We start from the raw sequence: 12,235 nt of genomic DNA, 5'->3' as shown, positions 1-12,235 counted from the left end.
CGAATTCGAACATAATGCTCTTAGATTGGATGGAGACATCGAACAACAAAAGGTACTAGTCCAGACGACGGGGTAATATGTAAATATAGATAGACGAACTACATGCAAGTGTCCCTGCTCAGGGATCTCCGAAAACCATGCGCCATTTGTGATCAAGATGCCCCCAAACTAATCTCACTGCGATTTGAAGGTGTTCGCGAAGAAAGCATGGGCGGCGCCGGAGGTGCAAGATGTCCGCAAGGCTGTTCCTTCATCGACCGAGACTCGCGCGCATGGGCTTGTCGGACATAGGCGTAGCGCTGGAAGTGGTTCAGAGCCTGCAAGAAAATTACACCGACCTGTTCGATGATGTCAACGATCAGAAAAATCAGAAACACCACAAGCCGTGAGTCGCGGAGAACACGCACAGGATAACTGCGGAGCTGGTTAAACAAGTCCACGGTCGCCTCACGGACCGGTTCTTGTTGGTGAAACAGTCCAAAGCTGAGAGGTTGCAGGCCGCCTGCCAATGGTGGCGCGTATGAGAGGAGCTAGAGCGGCTATCAGCAACGTAAGATGTGGCATGGAACGATATGTGTGAGTACCTCCACGACCTGCTCGTACGATTCCACGTTGTCACGTAATGTACTCATGATCAACTCCACTTCTGAGTCTGGGAGATCTTTGACCATGCGCAAACGCGACAGCTGGTGACGAACATCAAAGCCCTGTATGCTGTCCGTTGCTTGAGCGCTCTGGTAGTCCTGTTTTAAACTGTCAATATAATTTCGTAGGGCGGACATGTTTGAATGATACATTACCTGCACGCAATACTGATATGATGTACTCCGCCTCCACCCTTCGATGCGGCTCGTGTTTACAGCAAGTTCCTTGATTGCAGCCGTTTCGTCCGGAAACACGATTCCACTACCCAGGGAACCCTCAACGAAAGGCGCACTAGGCCAACTAAGCTTAGTAGAGCCCACCGCGACCTCCTCGTAGCGGGAAGCTAGCCGTACGAAACGGGAGACATATTCGGCAAAGCGCAAACGAACGATGTTCTCGCCGAAGTGAAAGGATATTGCCGCGATGAGCTAGAGAGAAATCAGTTAAGATAACGTGGGCTAGAGTGGTAAAGGATGCGAACATCTTCAATGAACATGTTGTCCAAACTCTCCGACTTCGACGATTGTGTACTGTCCTTTCCCTCCTTCTCAGCGCGCTTCACGTCATCATCGCCTGGTGCAGAATTTTCATTACGCATAGTGCCTGTCCGGTTCATGAGGGGTACGATGGCAGGCGGCGTAACGGTTGGTGGACAACTGGAATGGATGTCCTTGTGAACAACCACCCGCCCGGCGCCGACGTCCATGAGTAGATCCCAGTTTCCTGATGTCTCGAAAATCGGATTCGTTACACCCGCGATGTACCCGGGGCTGTGAGACGGCAAGGTCGGCAACAATTTATTACCGGAAATATGGACTCACATGGACACCCAATCCTCTCCACCCGCCAAACTTGCATAAGGGAACGCTCGTTCCACAAACCCTCTTAGCACGGTACCACACCCAGAGCCGAGCGCGCAGGCCGACAAAACGTAGCTTGCGACCTGTCCCGCGGGTATACTGTGTCCTAGGAAGAGAATCCGCTTTCCAGTTACAAGTGCGTTGAACAAGATGACTATGGGGTGTGTCGCGTTCCCATTAGTATGCAAATGCGGGTGAATCGGTCCGGTCACTGTCACTGTCGGCGTAGAGAACGTGGATATGAGCTGAATAAGTGAATACTAGATAAAAAATGCATCAGGTTTATTCCTGACTGGCGTTGAGCGGTTGCTGAGACTCACTTCGCCAACCTCTTCAGGGAACGTCGATAGAGGTACTTTTATGGGTAAATGGTGTCCCTTATACGAGATCGTAGTCTGGTAGAAATGGGTATCCTTTGAAAGTCCAGTGCGCAGGTAAGGATCTGATGAGGTTGGGATAGCACCACTGTAGGCGCTGTTGTAATTGTGCGACGAGGACGAGGAGGCGTCTGTCGATTTACGGCCGCGGCCGGTGCTCGCCAACACACTGCTCCCGACAGAGGTGACACTACCCGGACCGGAGCCAACAGCGACACCCACTTGGTTCTCAAGTAGTCCGCTCTCATCGCCGACCCACACAGCACTTCCACCTAAAGTGAACGACGTTTCAGAAGGCGATGAGCCATTAACTTGTTGGGCATGGCTTGCGGTACTGCTCTGGGTCATGGACCGCTCGCGTCCTCCGGTACCATTGGTGTGCGGAGTACCGGCGCGCATCCTGGAAAACTCCTCACTCGAGTGTGATCCGTTTGACGAGGTGGTCCTGTGCGCTTTAGGAGGGGTCCCATTGTGACCATTCACGTAGTGCTGCAGGTCCGATGGGCCAATGCCAAACTTCTCGGAAAAGACATCCTTCCGCTCGCAGGACCGCATGATGAGTTTTTCGGCACGGGAGAGGGTAGGAGCTGCGGATATGTCCATGTTGTTGATGGCATCGAATAAGCGAGAAAGACACTCTTGCGAGGGGTTGCTGAAGTAGTCGTCCAGGGCCAGCAGAAGGACAGGCTAGTTTCTGTCATCAACTATGAAGCGCTCGACGACTAGAGTCAGACCTTGAAAATCTGGATGAAAGGATGACGGGTGCATATTGCCATGGCTTTCACCACGGCACCTCTGCGATCGCAAGGAATTATTGTCAGCGTGTCGCTCGCGCAGAGCGGTGATGCAACAATGCGTACCTTCTTGCCGTCTTATCATGCTTCGTCCGGACAAGGTTAAGCACATATAGCAGCTCCGAGTGCGTCTCGTTTGGCTCATCTCCTTCAAGTGCAAGGACGGGCGATATGGTGTTGAACGAGGTTTGGTTGAGGAAGAAGATGGTCCAGTCTTCGAGATGACGTTCCGCGCCGTCCGGCAGCATGAGGTGGGCGACCAGTCTGTCGTTCCGCCACCATTATGACGCATACATCGTAGTAAAAGCGGACGTAGCTTACCCTTCATCTGTGCCGAGAGGTTGAGGGAACTGATAGGTGAGTTGGGCACCACTATCAATGTCGAACTCTGCGAGTAGGACGAAGGAGCAATGGTCTCCTTTGTGGGATTCCATGGCGTGGGCGCGCGAGAGGTTCGCAGCGGGTGTCTTTGGACGTCGTAGGGCACGGTCTTTACGGTTGCATCACCCCGCCTGAGCTTCCAAGGATGGGAATACGATGCAGCGCTCCAAGTCGAACGGTCCGATTCACATGTGCAACAACAGAGTCCGCGGCAGAGACACAAGATCATCATCAAATTTCCTTATGCGTATGCGTCTATAGGTAACTTGACAAAGTAGCATTTTAACCATGTGCACCTCGGACCTCCTAGCACACATCGACGTCATCACGTTCACTATTTGGTACACAAAGCAAGCCTGCTAGAGAACGATCGTCACCCAAGGCTAGCGAGACCAGCAACAGCGTTATTGATAGTGTCGTAGAGCCTGCGCACGTGAGCCCAGGCGAGTTCTACTCGACATGTCCTTCAGCATGAGATACAACATGATAAACCGGAGAAAATGTGCAGCATGTACGCTGGAAAGTGGGCATAGAAAGGAATACGGTCTCGGCGTACCGAATGAAATCAAAGACGAAAGAGACGACCTGCCTTGCTCCCGCTCCTGTTGAAGGTGGCTCTCGATCTGGCCGTCGAGCGTGTCTGTCATCGCCATCCGCTCGTGTACGAGCCGCGCATTTGACCACGCGAACGCGTTCATGGCAGCATACAGTATCTTGCGACGAATGGCTGCACAAGATAAGCACATGTTGTATATGCACACGCATATATGCACCCTGGCAGAAAACACCGCGCTTAATGATAAGATTGCTCGGAGACTTACTCTCTCTAAATTCCACGTCTTTTGCAATGTCTTCTTGGAAAGGCGAGGTTACGTGACTTTCATAGTCTAGGCTCGGATAGGGATGAGCGAGCTCTTCCTCTAGAGTATTGAACCCATCGTTCTTTGGAGGGCTCGGCGGCGCAGTTTCGAGGCGAGGACGAGAGGCACCTAGCGAAGAACTTCCAGCGATAATCTCTTCGTGTGCTTCAGTGTCTTTGGGCTTGGGCGAGGAGTATGTTAGTTCATCCATGGCGACTGAAGAGTGTAAGGAGAATGAGAGGCGGATCCAGATATTCAACTCGGTTTACCATCTTGACACGTGATCGCGTTCCCTCAAAATCGAAGAAAAAATAAGAAGTAGAAGAAAAAGGTCAGATTACTGGGGTCATTTACAAAGTACTGTGTACCGTCACGTCCACGTCCGTCTATAAGCATCGCACAACCGCATACACCCCGTCCTTACAGCGGTGCTGGCAAACCCGTCCCAACGGCTCCGATCTCGGTGAGCTCGGTGAGCGGGTCCAGCTGGCCCTTCAACTCGGGCAGGAATGTTGCGTCGGTGTAAGGGCAATGGACAGACGGCGCGCCCTTGTAGATCGGGGTGAACGTAGCGGCGCAGATCTCGAACTCTGTGAACTCGTCATACGTGATCTCGACAGCATCTCGGGGGTTGCGGTCGCCCGCTGCGATGCGTTGCCGTGCCTGTGATCACCGTTAGTCAAAATTATAGCAGACTAATTCGCCTAAGTTTACCTGTGCAACAATCTTGGGATCGGGGTTGAGCTCAAGCAGGCGTCTTGCGAATCTTGCAGCGGAGGCGTGGTTGTTAGCCTTGGCGTACACAGTAATAGCACTTCGCAAAGCGAGTTGCATATGCTGTGGTTGCAGCTGACAGTGCGTGAAGTAGGCAGCGAGATCGAGGCTGCGCTTAATATTGTCCGGCTGGTCTTGGGCCACGCGTCGCCGCTCGAGCTCAATTGAGACACCAAGAAGGTATTCTCGGGCAGTGGTTACATACTCGCGCCACTATCGAAAATTCAGTACGATATTCTTAAACAAAAAAGTTGTATAATTACCTGTGTAGCCTCTGCGTTCGACGACACCACAACGAGGAGCAATCCATGAAGCACAGACTTAAAGACGTCCTTAGCTTCAGGCAGCTTGCTCCCAGATTGGAAGCGCGAGAAACCCTCGGCAATTTCGGCGCGTATCGACGCTAGCGTCCGAGTTGCAACAGGGAGTATACGTCCGGCAGACGTCTCGGTGATGTTCCGTCGAAGGTGCAACTGGAGAGGAGGCAACGACGCGACAGGAGAGAGGTAGGCATGGGAGGAGCGGTATGCAGAGAGGAAGAACGGCTTCAGGAGAGCGAAGTTCACGACACCGAACTGACGGTTCAATAGCTGGACAATAGTCAGACACACACAACTCGAGAGGAAATACAAGGAACATACCTGCATAGCAGACTCGAAAGCACCGGCGGCCACATGATCCCCCGCGAAAGGTGAGTTTCGTGACCAGAGCTCCGTCTCGCTAACTCCTGGCGTTGCACCAGCACCCTCCTCTTCTTCCTCGACAACCTCCTCCTCTTCCTCCTCGTCCTTGACGTCGGCATGTGCGTCGTCAGCAGCAAGATCCCAGCCCTCTTCATCGATTTCATCCTCGTGCGCCTCCTCCTCTCGCGCCCAGTCATCCAGAGCGTTGGAAGCGCCAGCACCAGTGTCGAAGCCATTGACATGAGGAACGTCGCCGTCGCCCTCGAGGCCGCCGTTTGCAAGGGCGCGGTCGAAGAAATTCTCGCCCGTAGAGAGGGATGGCCAGTTGAAATTAGTGGTCGAGGTAACAACGGGAGGAGGCTTGAGAGTAGACGGGCCAAACGACGGAACGTCATCCACATCGGCTTCGGTCAATCCAGCAGCCTCCAGAATTTCCGACGCGACATCGTCCAACCCGTTGGTCTTCGCAGTGAGATAAGCAAGGGGATCTAGCCGGATTTCATCAGATAAATACTCGCGTGGGATGGGAAAAGGCTTTACAAAGGCCAACATCACGAAGCACGGAAATGCGACCATGGACATCACCAGCGTAGAGAGCGTTGTGGAATCTGGACATGGGATCGCCGCGGGCTTCAGCAATCTTTTGCATCTTCGTTAACTTCTCGGTACTGCCAGTAGCGAGATACAAGAACGACAGGCGATCGAAGTTCTTAGTCTGCTGGTATGCTTTCTCGACGATCTAGAATAAATGTGAGAATGCGCTCAGAGAAGAATACTGGTATTTCCCAAATTTACCTTGTGGTTGCCCTGCTTCAAAGCCTGCTGTGCAAGCCTCTCCCAGCATTCCGATCTATCAATCGTCCTCGCCATCTCAAGCGCAACGTCCATGTTCCCGCATTCAATGGCAAGGTCGAAACGCGTGTTCTTGTCCTGGACGAAGTGAAGTGCGATCTCAGGGAAACCCTTCTGCTGGAGGTATGCGATGATGCTCTGGCCGAGTAGCGTCGACGTCCGAATAATATGCAGCATCTCCTCATGATTGTTACGGAGGAGCGCAAGCTTGAAGCGATACTCAGTTGGGTCGAAGGTAATAGTTCGTGGACGTGCAGAGCGGTCCAGACAGTGCACAGTCTTGCCCTTGACGCGAGTGAGGTAAACGGGATTGTCCAGGGTGCAGATGACACCATGGTCACTACAAAATTATCAGTCATTATACACGCGGAAATTAGTCCTGAAAACGTACCCCTGAGGAAGACAGTACTTTATGTGGTTGAGCGTAGAGTAGATGAATACGCCTGCATCATCCCAGGCGCCAGACTTGATGCGAATAGTTTCATGGACAAGGCTGTTCTGCGAGAAGGACTTGTTCGCAATAGTAATAGCTTAAAAAGCAGCATGTAAGTAACGAGCGTAGTCAAGAAACGTATATAAACTCACTGTGCTTGCTCATGAGAGCCACCATCTGACCATCTGCGCTCCAAACAACATACTTCACAGGTGGGCTGTTGAGCTCGGCGATGGTCTTCTGTTGTTGGATATCATACAGGACCACGGAAGTCGTCGAGCTGAGAATCAAGCACGCCGTGCCGCCGTAGAAAATCTCATTTGTCTGGACAGGAGGCTTGATTGACTTGAGAACGGAGTTCGACAAGTCTCGAACTTCAATGAGCTACGTATTCAAAATTAGCCTTCTGTTACTTTGCCAGAACGAAATGTGTCCACCAACCTGGCTCGTCTTGTTGAGCGCTGCGAACCTGTTCCTAGCGACGAAGATGGCACTGCTACCAGACCCCCGCTTGCCATCCGATGAAGAGTCCTTAAGGTCCCCGCTTGCATTGGCAGGCAGCGAAGCCAGCTCGTACAGGCCGTTGTCAGATGAGATAGTCGCAATCACAGCACGCTCCGCAGGGTTATAGCTCAGAGTGCGGGGAGGTACGTAGGGACTGCCGAATTTGCGAACACTGAGGAGGCCAATATCTGCACCGGTGTTGAAGTCGTAGGAGCGAACGTATTTGTCACGTATATAGTAGAGGGAGTCGGCATGCACAGCGAAGGCGGGCCGCTCGCGCTCCAGCTTGAATACAATGAGACCACTGTCATGACCTAATAACAATGAATACGATGATAATATTATAACTAGTCCGTGCTCACCCGCTGCAAAGAGGTTCAACTGAGGATGAGCAGCAAGAACCCAGAAACGATCCTGCTCTCTCCGGAATGTCTGGATAGCAGTGCGCTTCGCAAGATCCCAAACGCGCACAGTTTTGTCCTCTCCGCAAGAAACGATCAATTCGTGTTTGGGATGGAAAGTCGCATTCAGGACGTTGTTGAAGTGACCGCGACATGAGTCGACCTCCCATGCCTTCGTCTCGCTCATGCGCCAGATCTTGATCGTCCTATCGTCGGCCGCTGAGACGATGAGGGGAAGAGTAGGGTGGAATGACGCCCAGTTGACACCGCGATCGTGACCCTCGAGGACGTACTTCACCGTGGAGAACGTGTCGAAGGTCTCGAAGTTGCTGTTAGGGCCACTGCTCTGATTCGGCGTGTTCTTCCGCAGTCCGGAGATGTCCCACACGCGAACAGTTTGGTCCATGGACGAGGATACAATGAGGTCCTCTTTGGGATGGAATTGTGCGGACATCACGTAGTGGGAGTGTCCAGTGAGGATGGCGATACAGTTTCGCGACGTGCTGTTCCATATCCGAATCGTTTGGTCGTCACTGCAGGAGAGCTGGACGTGACACGCCAGCGTTCGTCAGCTATGGCAGACGAGACGATCTAAAGAGACGTACAATCCAGGGCATCTCATGATGGAATTGGACAGTTCGGACATAGTCAAGATGGCCGTGGAGAGTGAACAAGCAACGCCTGTTTTGAGGTTTTAAGTCTGGAAAGATGTCAGGGACGAATCGATGACAGTCAAGATTGGGCCTACCCCAGACTTTGATTTTATAGTCGTCACCTCCAGTGACCAGAAGTGCTCGGCTGGGGTGGATAGCCACGGCTCGTACGGGACCTGACATAGATGTTTATGAAGTATGCAAACGCGAAATCGGAACGAACACACCATCGTGCTCCTCGAATCTGTCAACCAACACACCCATCCGGTAGTTCCACAGTTGCACACTTCCATTATGGAGAGACGCGGCGAGAAGGGGTTGTGTCGGATGGAAGGCCAGCCCTTGAACTGACAGTTTGAATGCGCAGTAGGTCAGGGATACATATCGGACTCACCCTTGACGCGATTGCTTTTGGACTCGAATTTTGTGAGCATAACCGACATTATGGGCGACGCGCGAGGATCAGCTCTCCAGTGTTATGTCCAAATTTCGAGCGCGCCGGGGTCGTTGAATTGAGAAAAGATTAATCGAGACCACAACCCGCGTAGACCGATAGAGTAAGAGGAAAGACGATATACAAAGCTCAAACGCAGTACAATCGCCCGCGTGCCCGACCACTGCCCTGCCCTGTGTTACGACGTGGCTGGTGCGGAGTTTCAAAAAGTCAAGAAGGGAATCATGTTCACACGCTCCGAACTTTGCTCTCTCTTGGGTAGATCCGAGTCTTATTGCACCGTATCGTACTCGCACTCAATCTCAAGTCGCTATTTGAACTATTTAGATCTTTTACACACGAGTACTTGTCCCCGATAACCATACCACTTTCACCATGTTAAGCAAGTAATTAATCAGTAACGCCGTCAATAGGATCAGGTAGTACTTATCGTGACACCGCCAAGTTTCATTCTTAAGATATTTTTCTCTTAGTTGACCGGAATCTACAGATCCTTGTAAGTGAAATCTCGGACAGCAAGTCGAGGTGCTGACTCTATGCAAGCGAGACAGATTCTTCCGACTTTCGGTCCGTATTCATTCGTTCCATCCAGCATAGCTAACCCTGTGTAATTCGCGTCTTCGTGAGCTTTCCTGACTAGATTTCGGTAATTGGTCAAGAATCGTGTCGATTTCACATAAAGATTGCATATTTATCGCCTCATTGGTTCTGTTGGCGAGATTGTTTCGTCCGTACTGTGTTCTTTCCAAGATCCCTTGAGTATTTGCCGAAGAAAAGTAGCAATGAGATCTGTAGTCTCAGCACAGTCAGCTCGGCATGGGGCGTCGCCGGCTTTAGGCCAATAATTTGATAAGTTTGAAATCAGTTTGCAGGCCTGAGACATTGACAAAAACAAGGAAGCCAGTGAGAGTCATTAGCAGGTTTGAGAAACGCGTCGTCCCCACGCGGAAAGCGCGTTTCGCTAACTATAGTGACGCGTTTCCACGGTCTGAAGCGGGGAGGGATGAAGTCATTCACCTGACACAAACTCCTTCGAGTTTTGTACTCGCCCATCTTGCGTATTATATGGGCGTTCTTGGCTTGACGCCGTTTCTCCAGAAAACATGGTATGTCATGCCTTACATATATAGCCAGTCGGACTTACCCTCCCTACTTTCAGCCCAGAGGTAATCAAAACGCTTCCGGACCGTCTGAACTCCCTTCGCGGTAAGACGGTGGCCATGTAGGTTAACTGTTTCTCATTAAACGACGCGAACTGGTCCTTATAATCTAACAGAGATGGGACGCTCATTACCATGCGCTTGCACTTTGCACCCATGCCGCACCGCTATAGACATGTTCTTGGGTGGCATCGTATCATATCCGAGCTAAACAGCTGCGACATTCGCGCCATTTGTGTCTTCGATGGAAAGGAGCGTAATAAGGCGAAAGCCCGCGAGGTGGGCAACTCGCTATCCCATGCTGGTATTTACTGAAATTACCGCAGAACGAACGGAGAAAAGAAGTTCGCAAAGTTGATACCGCTCGTGCGGCCATTGAGGATGACAGGCTAAGAAGATTGAAGAAAATTCAGCGCATTCTGCCTGAATACCGCAAGCTCAAGTCTGCAGAGCGTGAGCAGGTCACAGAAGAATTGAAGTCGCTCCGAGCTACCTCAAGCACGTATTCTATACCTACGGTCCTTGAAGGAATATCCCCTCGAGGGCCTCGCTTCTCAAAACGACCTGTCTCGGTACTAGAAGATGTATCTGTACAGCATATCTCAGATTCCGAAATTCTAACGGAGAGACTGGGCCAACCTGTTTGGAAAAGCGTGGCATCCTTCGCGGCTGAAGACCGAGAGGGCGAGCGGCAGGTGCGAATTGAAGGGCAGGAACAGCGATCCCAGCAGCGGGAGCCACAATGTCAGCGGGAACAAGGAAAGCAACAAGCCCAGCTGGAGCGACATGTACAGGAGACGCAGCGAGAACAGCGAAAACAACGGGAGCGGCAGGAGCAGCAGGAGCGGCAGACAGAACGGGAACAGGAGGCGCATGAGGTGCAACGAGAACAACAGGCGCAGGAGGCTCAACGGGAAGTGCAGGTGCAGGAGGCGCTGCGGGAGGAGCAAGTGCTGCCAGAGCGACAGGTACAGGATGTGCAGCGGGAGGAGCAGGAGCACCAAGGGCAACGCGATCAGGCAAAACGGGAGAAACGGGAGAAGAAGGTGCAGCAAGTGCAGCAGGAACAACAGGAACATCCGGCACAACTCGACGCTAGGTATGTTGCGAGAATGTTGTGTGTTATCTTTCGTAAGCTTACAAAAATAATCTAAGTGTCGAACAGCCAGCGGAATCCGAGGCTCAGGAAGACATGCTCGCAGCAGACCTTCAGGCGCTTCGAATCTCGGAAGGAGAAGGCGAACCATCCGATCTGGAGCCTGTTGGTGCTATTACGACCTCCCCCGAGGGTATACGAGAAAGCCTAGCTTCCCTCTACCAAGGCTACCAGCTCAGCACCAGCGAAGTCATCTCCCTCCCAGCCCCCAGCGGCCCTTCTGCATCCGCCGCACCCGACCGAGAAGACGACGAGGGTGAAGCAGAAACCGAAGCCCGCGCTGCCCTCGCCATGTCGAAATCGCAGCTCCAGATGACCCTCGACGAGGGCAAGTTCTGGGACTGGGTCATCCGATTCTCCGCGACGACGGCCCCACCACTAGAAGAAGAGGTCAACGCAGACACGATGATCGGCACCCTCGCCGAGAAAAGCGTGCTCGTCTCGGAATCGTACACGCGCCGCACGAAGCCGCCCACGACGGAGACGTACGACCAGTGCAAGGAGATCCTGCGCGCTATGGGCGTGCCGTGCGTGGACATCCAGGGTCCGTACGAGGCCGAGGCCGTCGCGGCGTCGATGGTCGCGCACGGGCAGGCCGACTATGTCGCGAGCGAAGACACGGACGTGCTCGTGTACGAGGTCCCGCTCCTCCGCAACATCGCAAGCAAGGACGTGCCGCTCATGCTTCTCGAGGGCCTCCAGGTCCGCGACGCGCTCCAGCTCTCGGACGAGCAGTACGTCGACTTTGCTATCCTCCTCGGCACAGATTTTTCGCAGCGTATTAAAAATGTCGGCCCCGCCCGCGCGCTGCGCTTCATCCGCAAATACGGGACCATCGAGAAGATGCTCACCGAGGAGACAAAGTACCCGCCGAAAGAATCCGTCAAGGCCTACCTTCGGCAAGTGGAGGTTGCTCGTCTCGTTTATACGACGTTTCCACCCTGCCCAGATCCCCGGTTACTAGAGCAGAAGGCGGACTTGGAGAAGGTGAGGGAAATATTCGAACGCTGCGACCCACAATGGACACACAGCGATCATGGAGACTATCATGATGCTCTGACCGGGAACTATTTCAGCGACAATCCATCCGCATTTTAGATAGAAACAGACACAATCACATAGTCCTTGCATTAGACACATAGTGTACTCAACCTTAATTACGATCATTGACGACATACCGACACCAATAATATTCTGAACCTGGAAATAAATTAGAGAGGATGAAGAACATCAATGTTCGTGAACTAA

At 52.4% G+C, this 12,235-nt stretch overlaps 3 protein-coding genes across 3 annotated transcripts; 1 reads left to right on the top strand and 2 right to left on the bottom strand.

Annotated features, from left to right (window-relative positions):
* Positions 1–61: 61 nt before the first annotated feature.
* On the bottom strand, positions 62–3,140 carry CONPUDRAFT_108255 (spindle pole body interacting protein). The gene is made up of 10 exons (XM_007773243.1): positions 2,998–3,140; positions 2,743–2,940; positions 2,617–2,677; positions 1,826–2,569; positions 1,467–1,765; positions 1,127–1,415; positions 801–1,073; positions 585–743; positions 408–530; positions 62–338 (listed from the first exon to the last, which is right to left on the bottom strand). Exons 1-10 carry the CDS (start codon positions 3,108–3,110, stop codon positions 153–155), a joined length of 2,445 nt encoding a protein of 814 aa, XP_007771433.1. The 5' UTR covers positions 3,111–3,140; the 3' UTR covers positions 62–152.
* Positions 3,141–4,259: 1,119 nt separating this feature from the next.
* On the bottom strand, positions 4,260–8,810 carry CONPUDRAFT_83812 (coatomer subunit alpha-2). The gene is made up of 14 exons (XM_007773242.1): positions 8,612–8,810; positions 8,445–8,558; positions 8,313–8,393; positions 8,170–8,264; positions 7,526–8,108; positions 7,101–7,477; positions 6,812–7,043; positions 6,618–6,756; positions 6,170–6,566; positions 5,915–6,113; positions 5,333–5,862; positions 4,955–5,281; positions 4,632–4,904; positions 4,260–4,580 (listed from the first exon to the last, which is right to left on the bottom strand). The coding sequence occupies exons 1-14, from the start codon at positions 8,658–8,660 to the stop codon at positions 4,338–4,340; spliced, it is 3,639 nt and encodes a 1,212-aa protein (XP_007771432.1). The 5' UTR covers positions 8,661–8,810; the 3' UTR covers positions 4,260–4,337.
* Positions 8,811–9,736: 926 nt separating this feature from the next.
* Positions 9,737–12,187, top strand: CONPUDRAFT_167407 (PIN domain-like protein; the record flags this gene model as incomplete). The annotated part of the gene is made up of 5 exons (XM_007773241.1): positions 9,737–9,777; positions 9,831–9,893; positions 9,948–10,110; positions 10,158–10,930; positions 10,987–12,187. 5 exons carry the CDS (start codon positions 9,737–9,739, stop codon positions 12,083–12,085), a joined length of 2,139 nt encoding a protein of 712 aa, XP_007771431.1. The 3' UTR covers positions 12,086–12,187.
* Between the last annotated feature and the right edge of the window lie 48 nt (positions 12,188–12,235).

The sequence above is a fragment of the Coniophora puteana genome (genome assembly GCF_000271625.1).
Source record: "Coniophora puteana RWD-64-598 SS2 unplaced genomic scaffold CONPUscaffold_10, whole genome shotgun sequence".
Taxonomy (NCBI): Eukaryota; Fungi; Basidiomycota; class Agaricomycetes; order Boletales; family Coniophoraceae; genus Coniophora; species Coniophora puteana.
This window is presented reverse-complemented; position numbering and strand designations above follow the sequence as displayed.

Coding starts and splice junctions, on each gene's coding strand:
- CONPUDRAFT_83812 (XM_007773242.1), bottom strand. CDS start 8,660: ATGTCGGTTATGCTCACAAAATTCGAGTCCAAAAGCAATCGCGTCAAG. Junction 8,265..8,312: donor CTATAAAATCAAAGTCTGGG/GTAGGCCCAATC, acceptor ACATCTTTCCAG/ACTTAAAACCTCAAAACAGG. Junction 5,282..5,332: donor CTTTCGAGTCTGCTATGCAG/GTATGTTCCTTG, acceptor ACTATTGTCCAG/CTATTGAACCGTCAGTTCGG.
- CONPUDRAFT_108255 (XM_007773243.1), bottom strand. CDS start 3,110: ATGGAATCCCACAAAGGAGACCATTGCTCCTTCGTCCTACTCGCAGAG. Junction 2,570..2,616: donor CTTTCATCCAGATTTTCAAG/GTCTGACTCTAG, acceptor GACAGAAACTAG/CCTGTCCTTCTGCTGGCCCT. Junction 1,074..1,126: donor ACAACATGTTCATTGAAGAT/GTTCGCATCCTT, acceptor ATTTCTCTCTAG/CTCATCGCGGCAATATCCTT.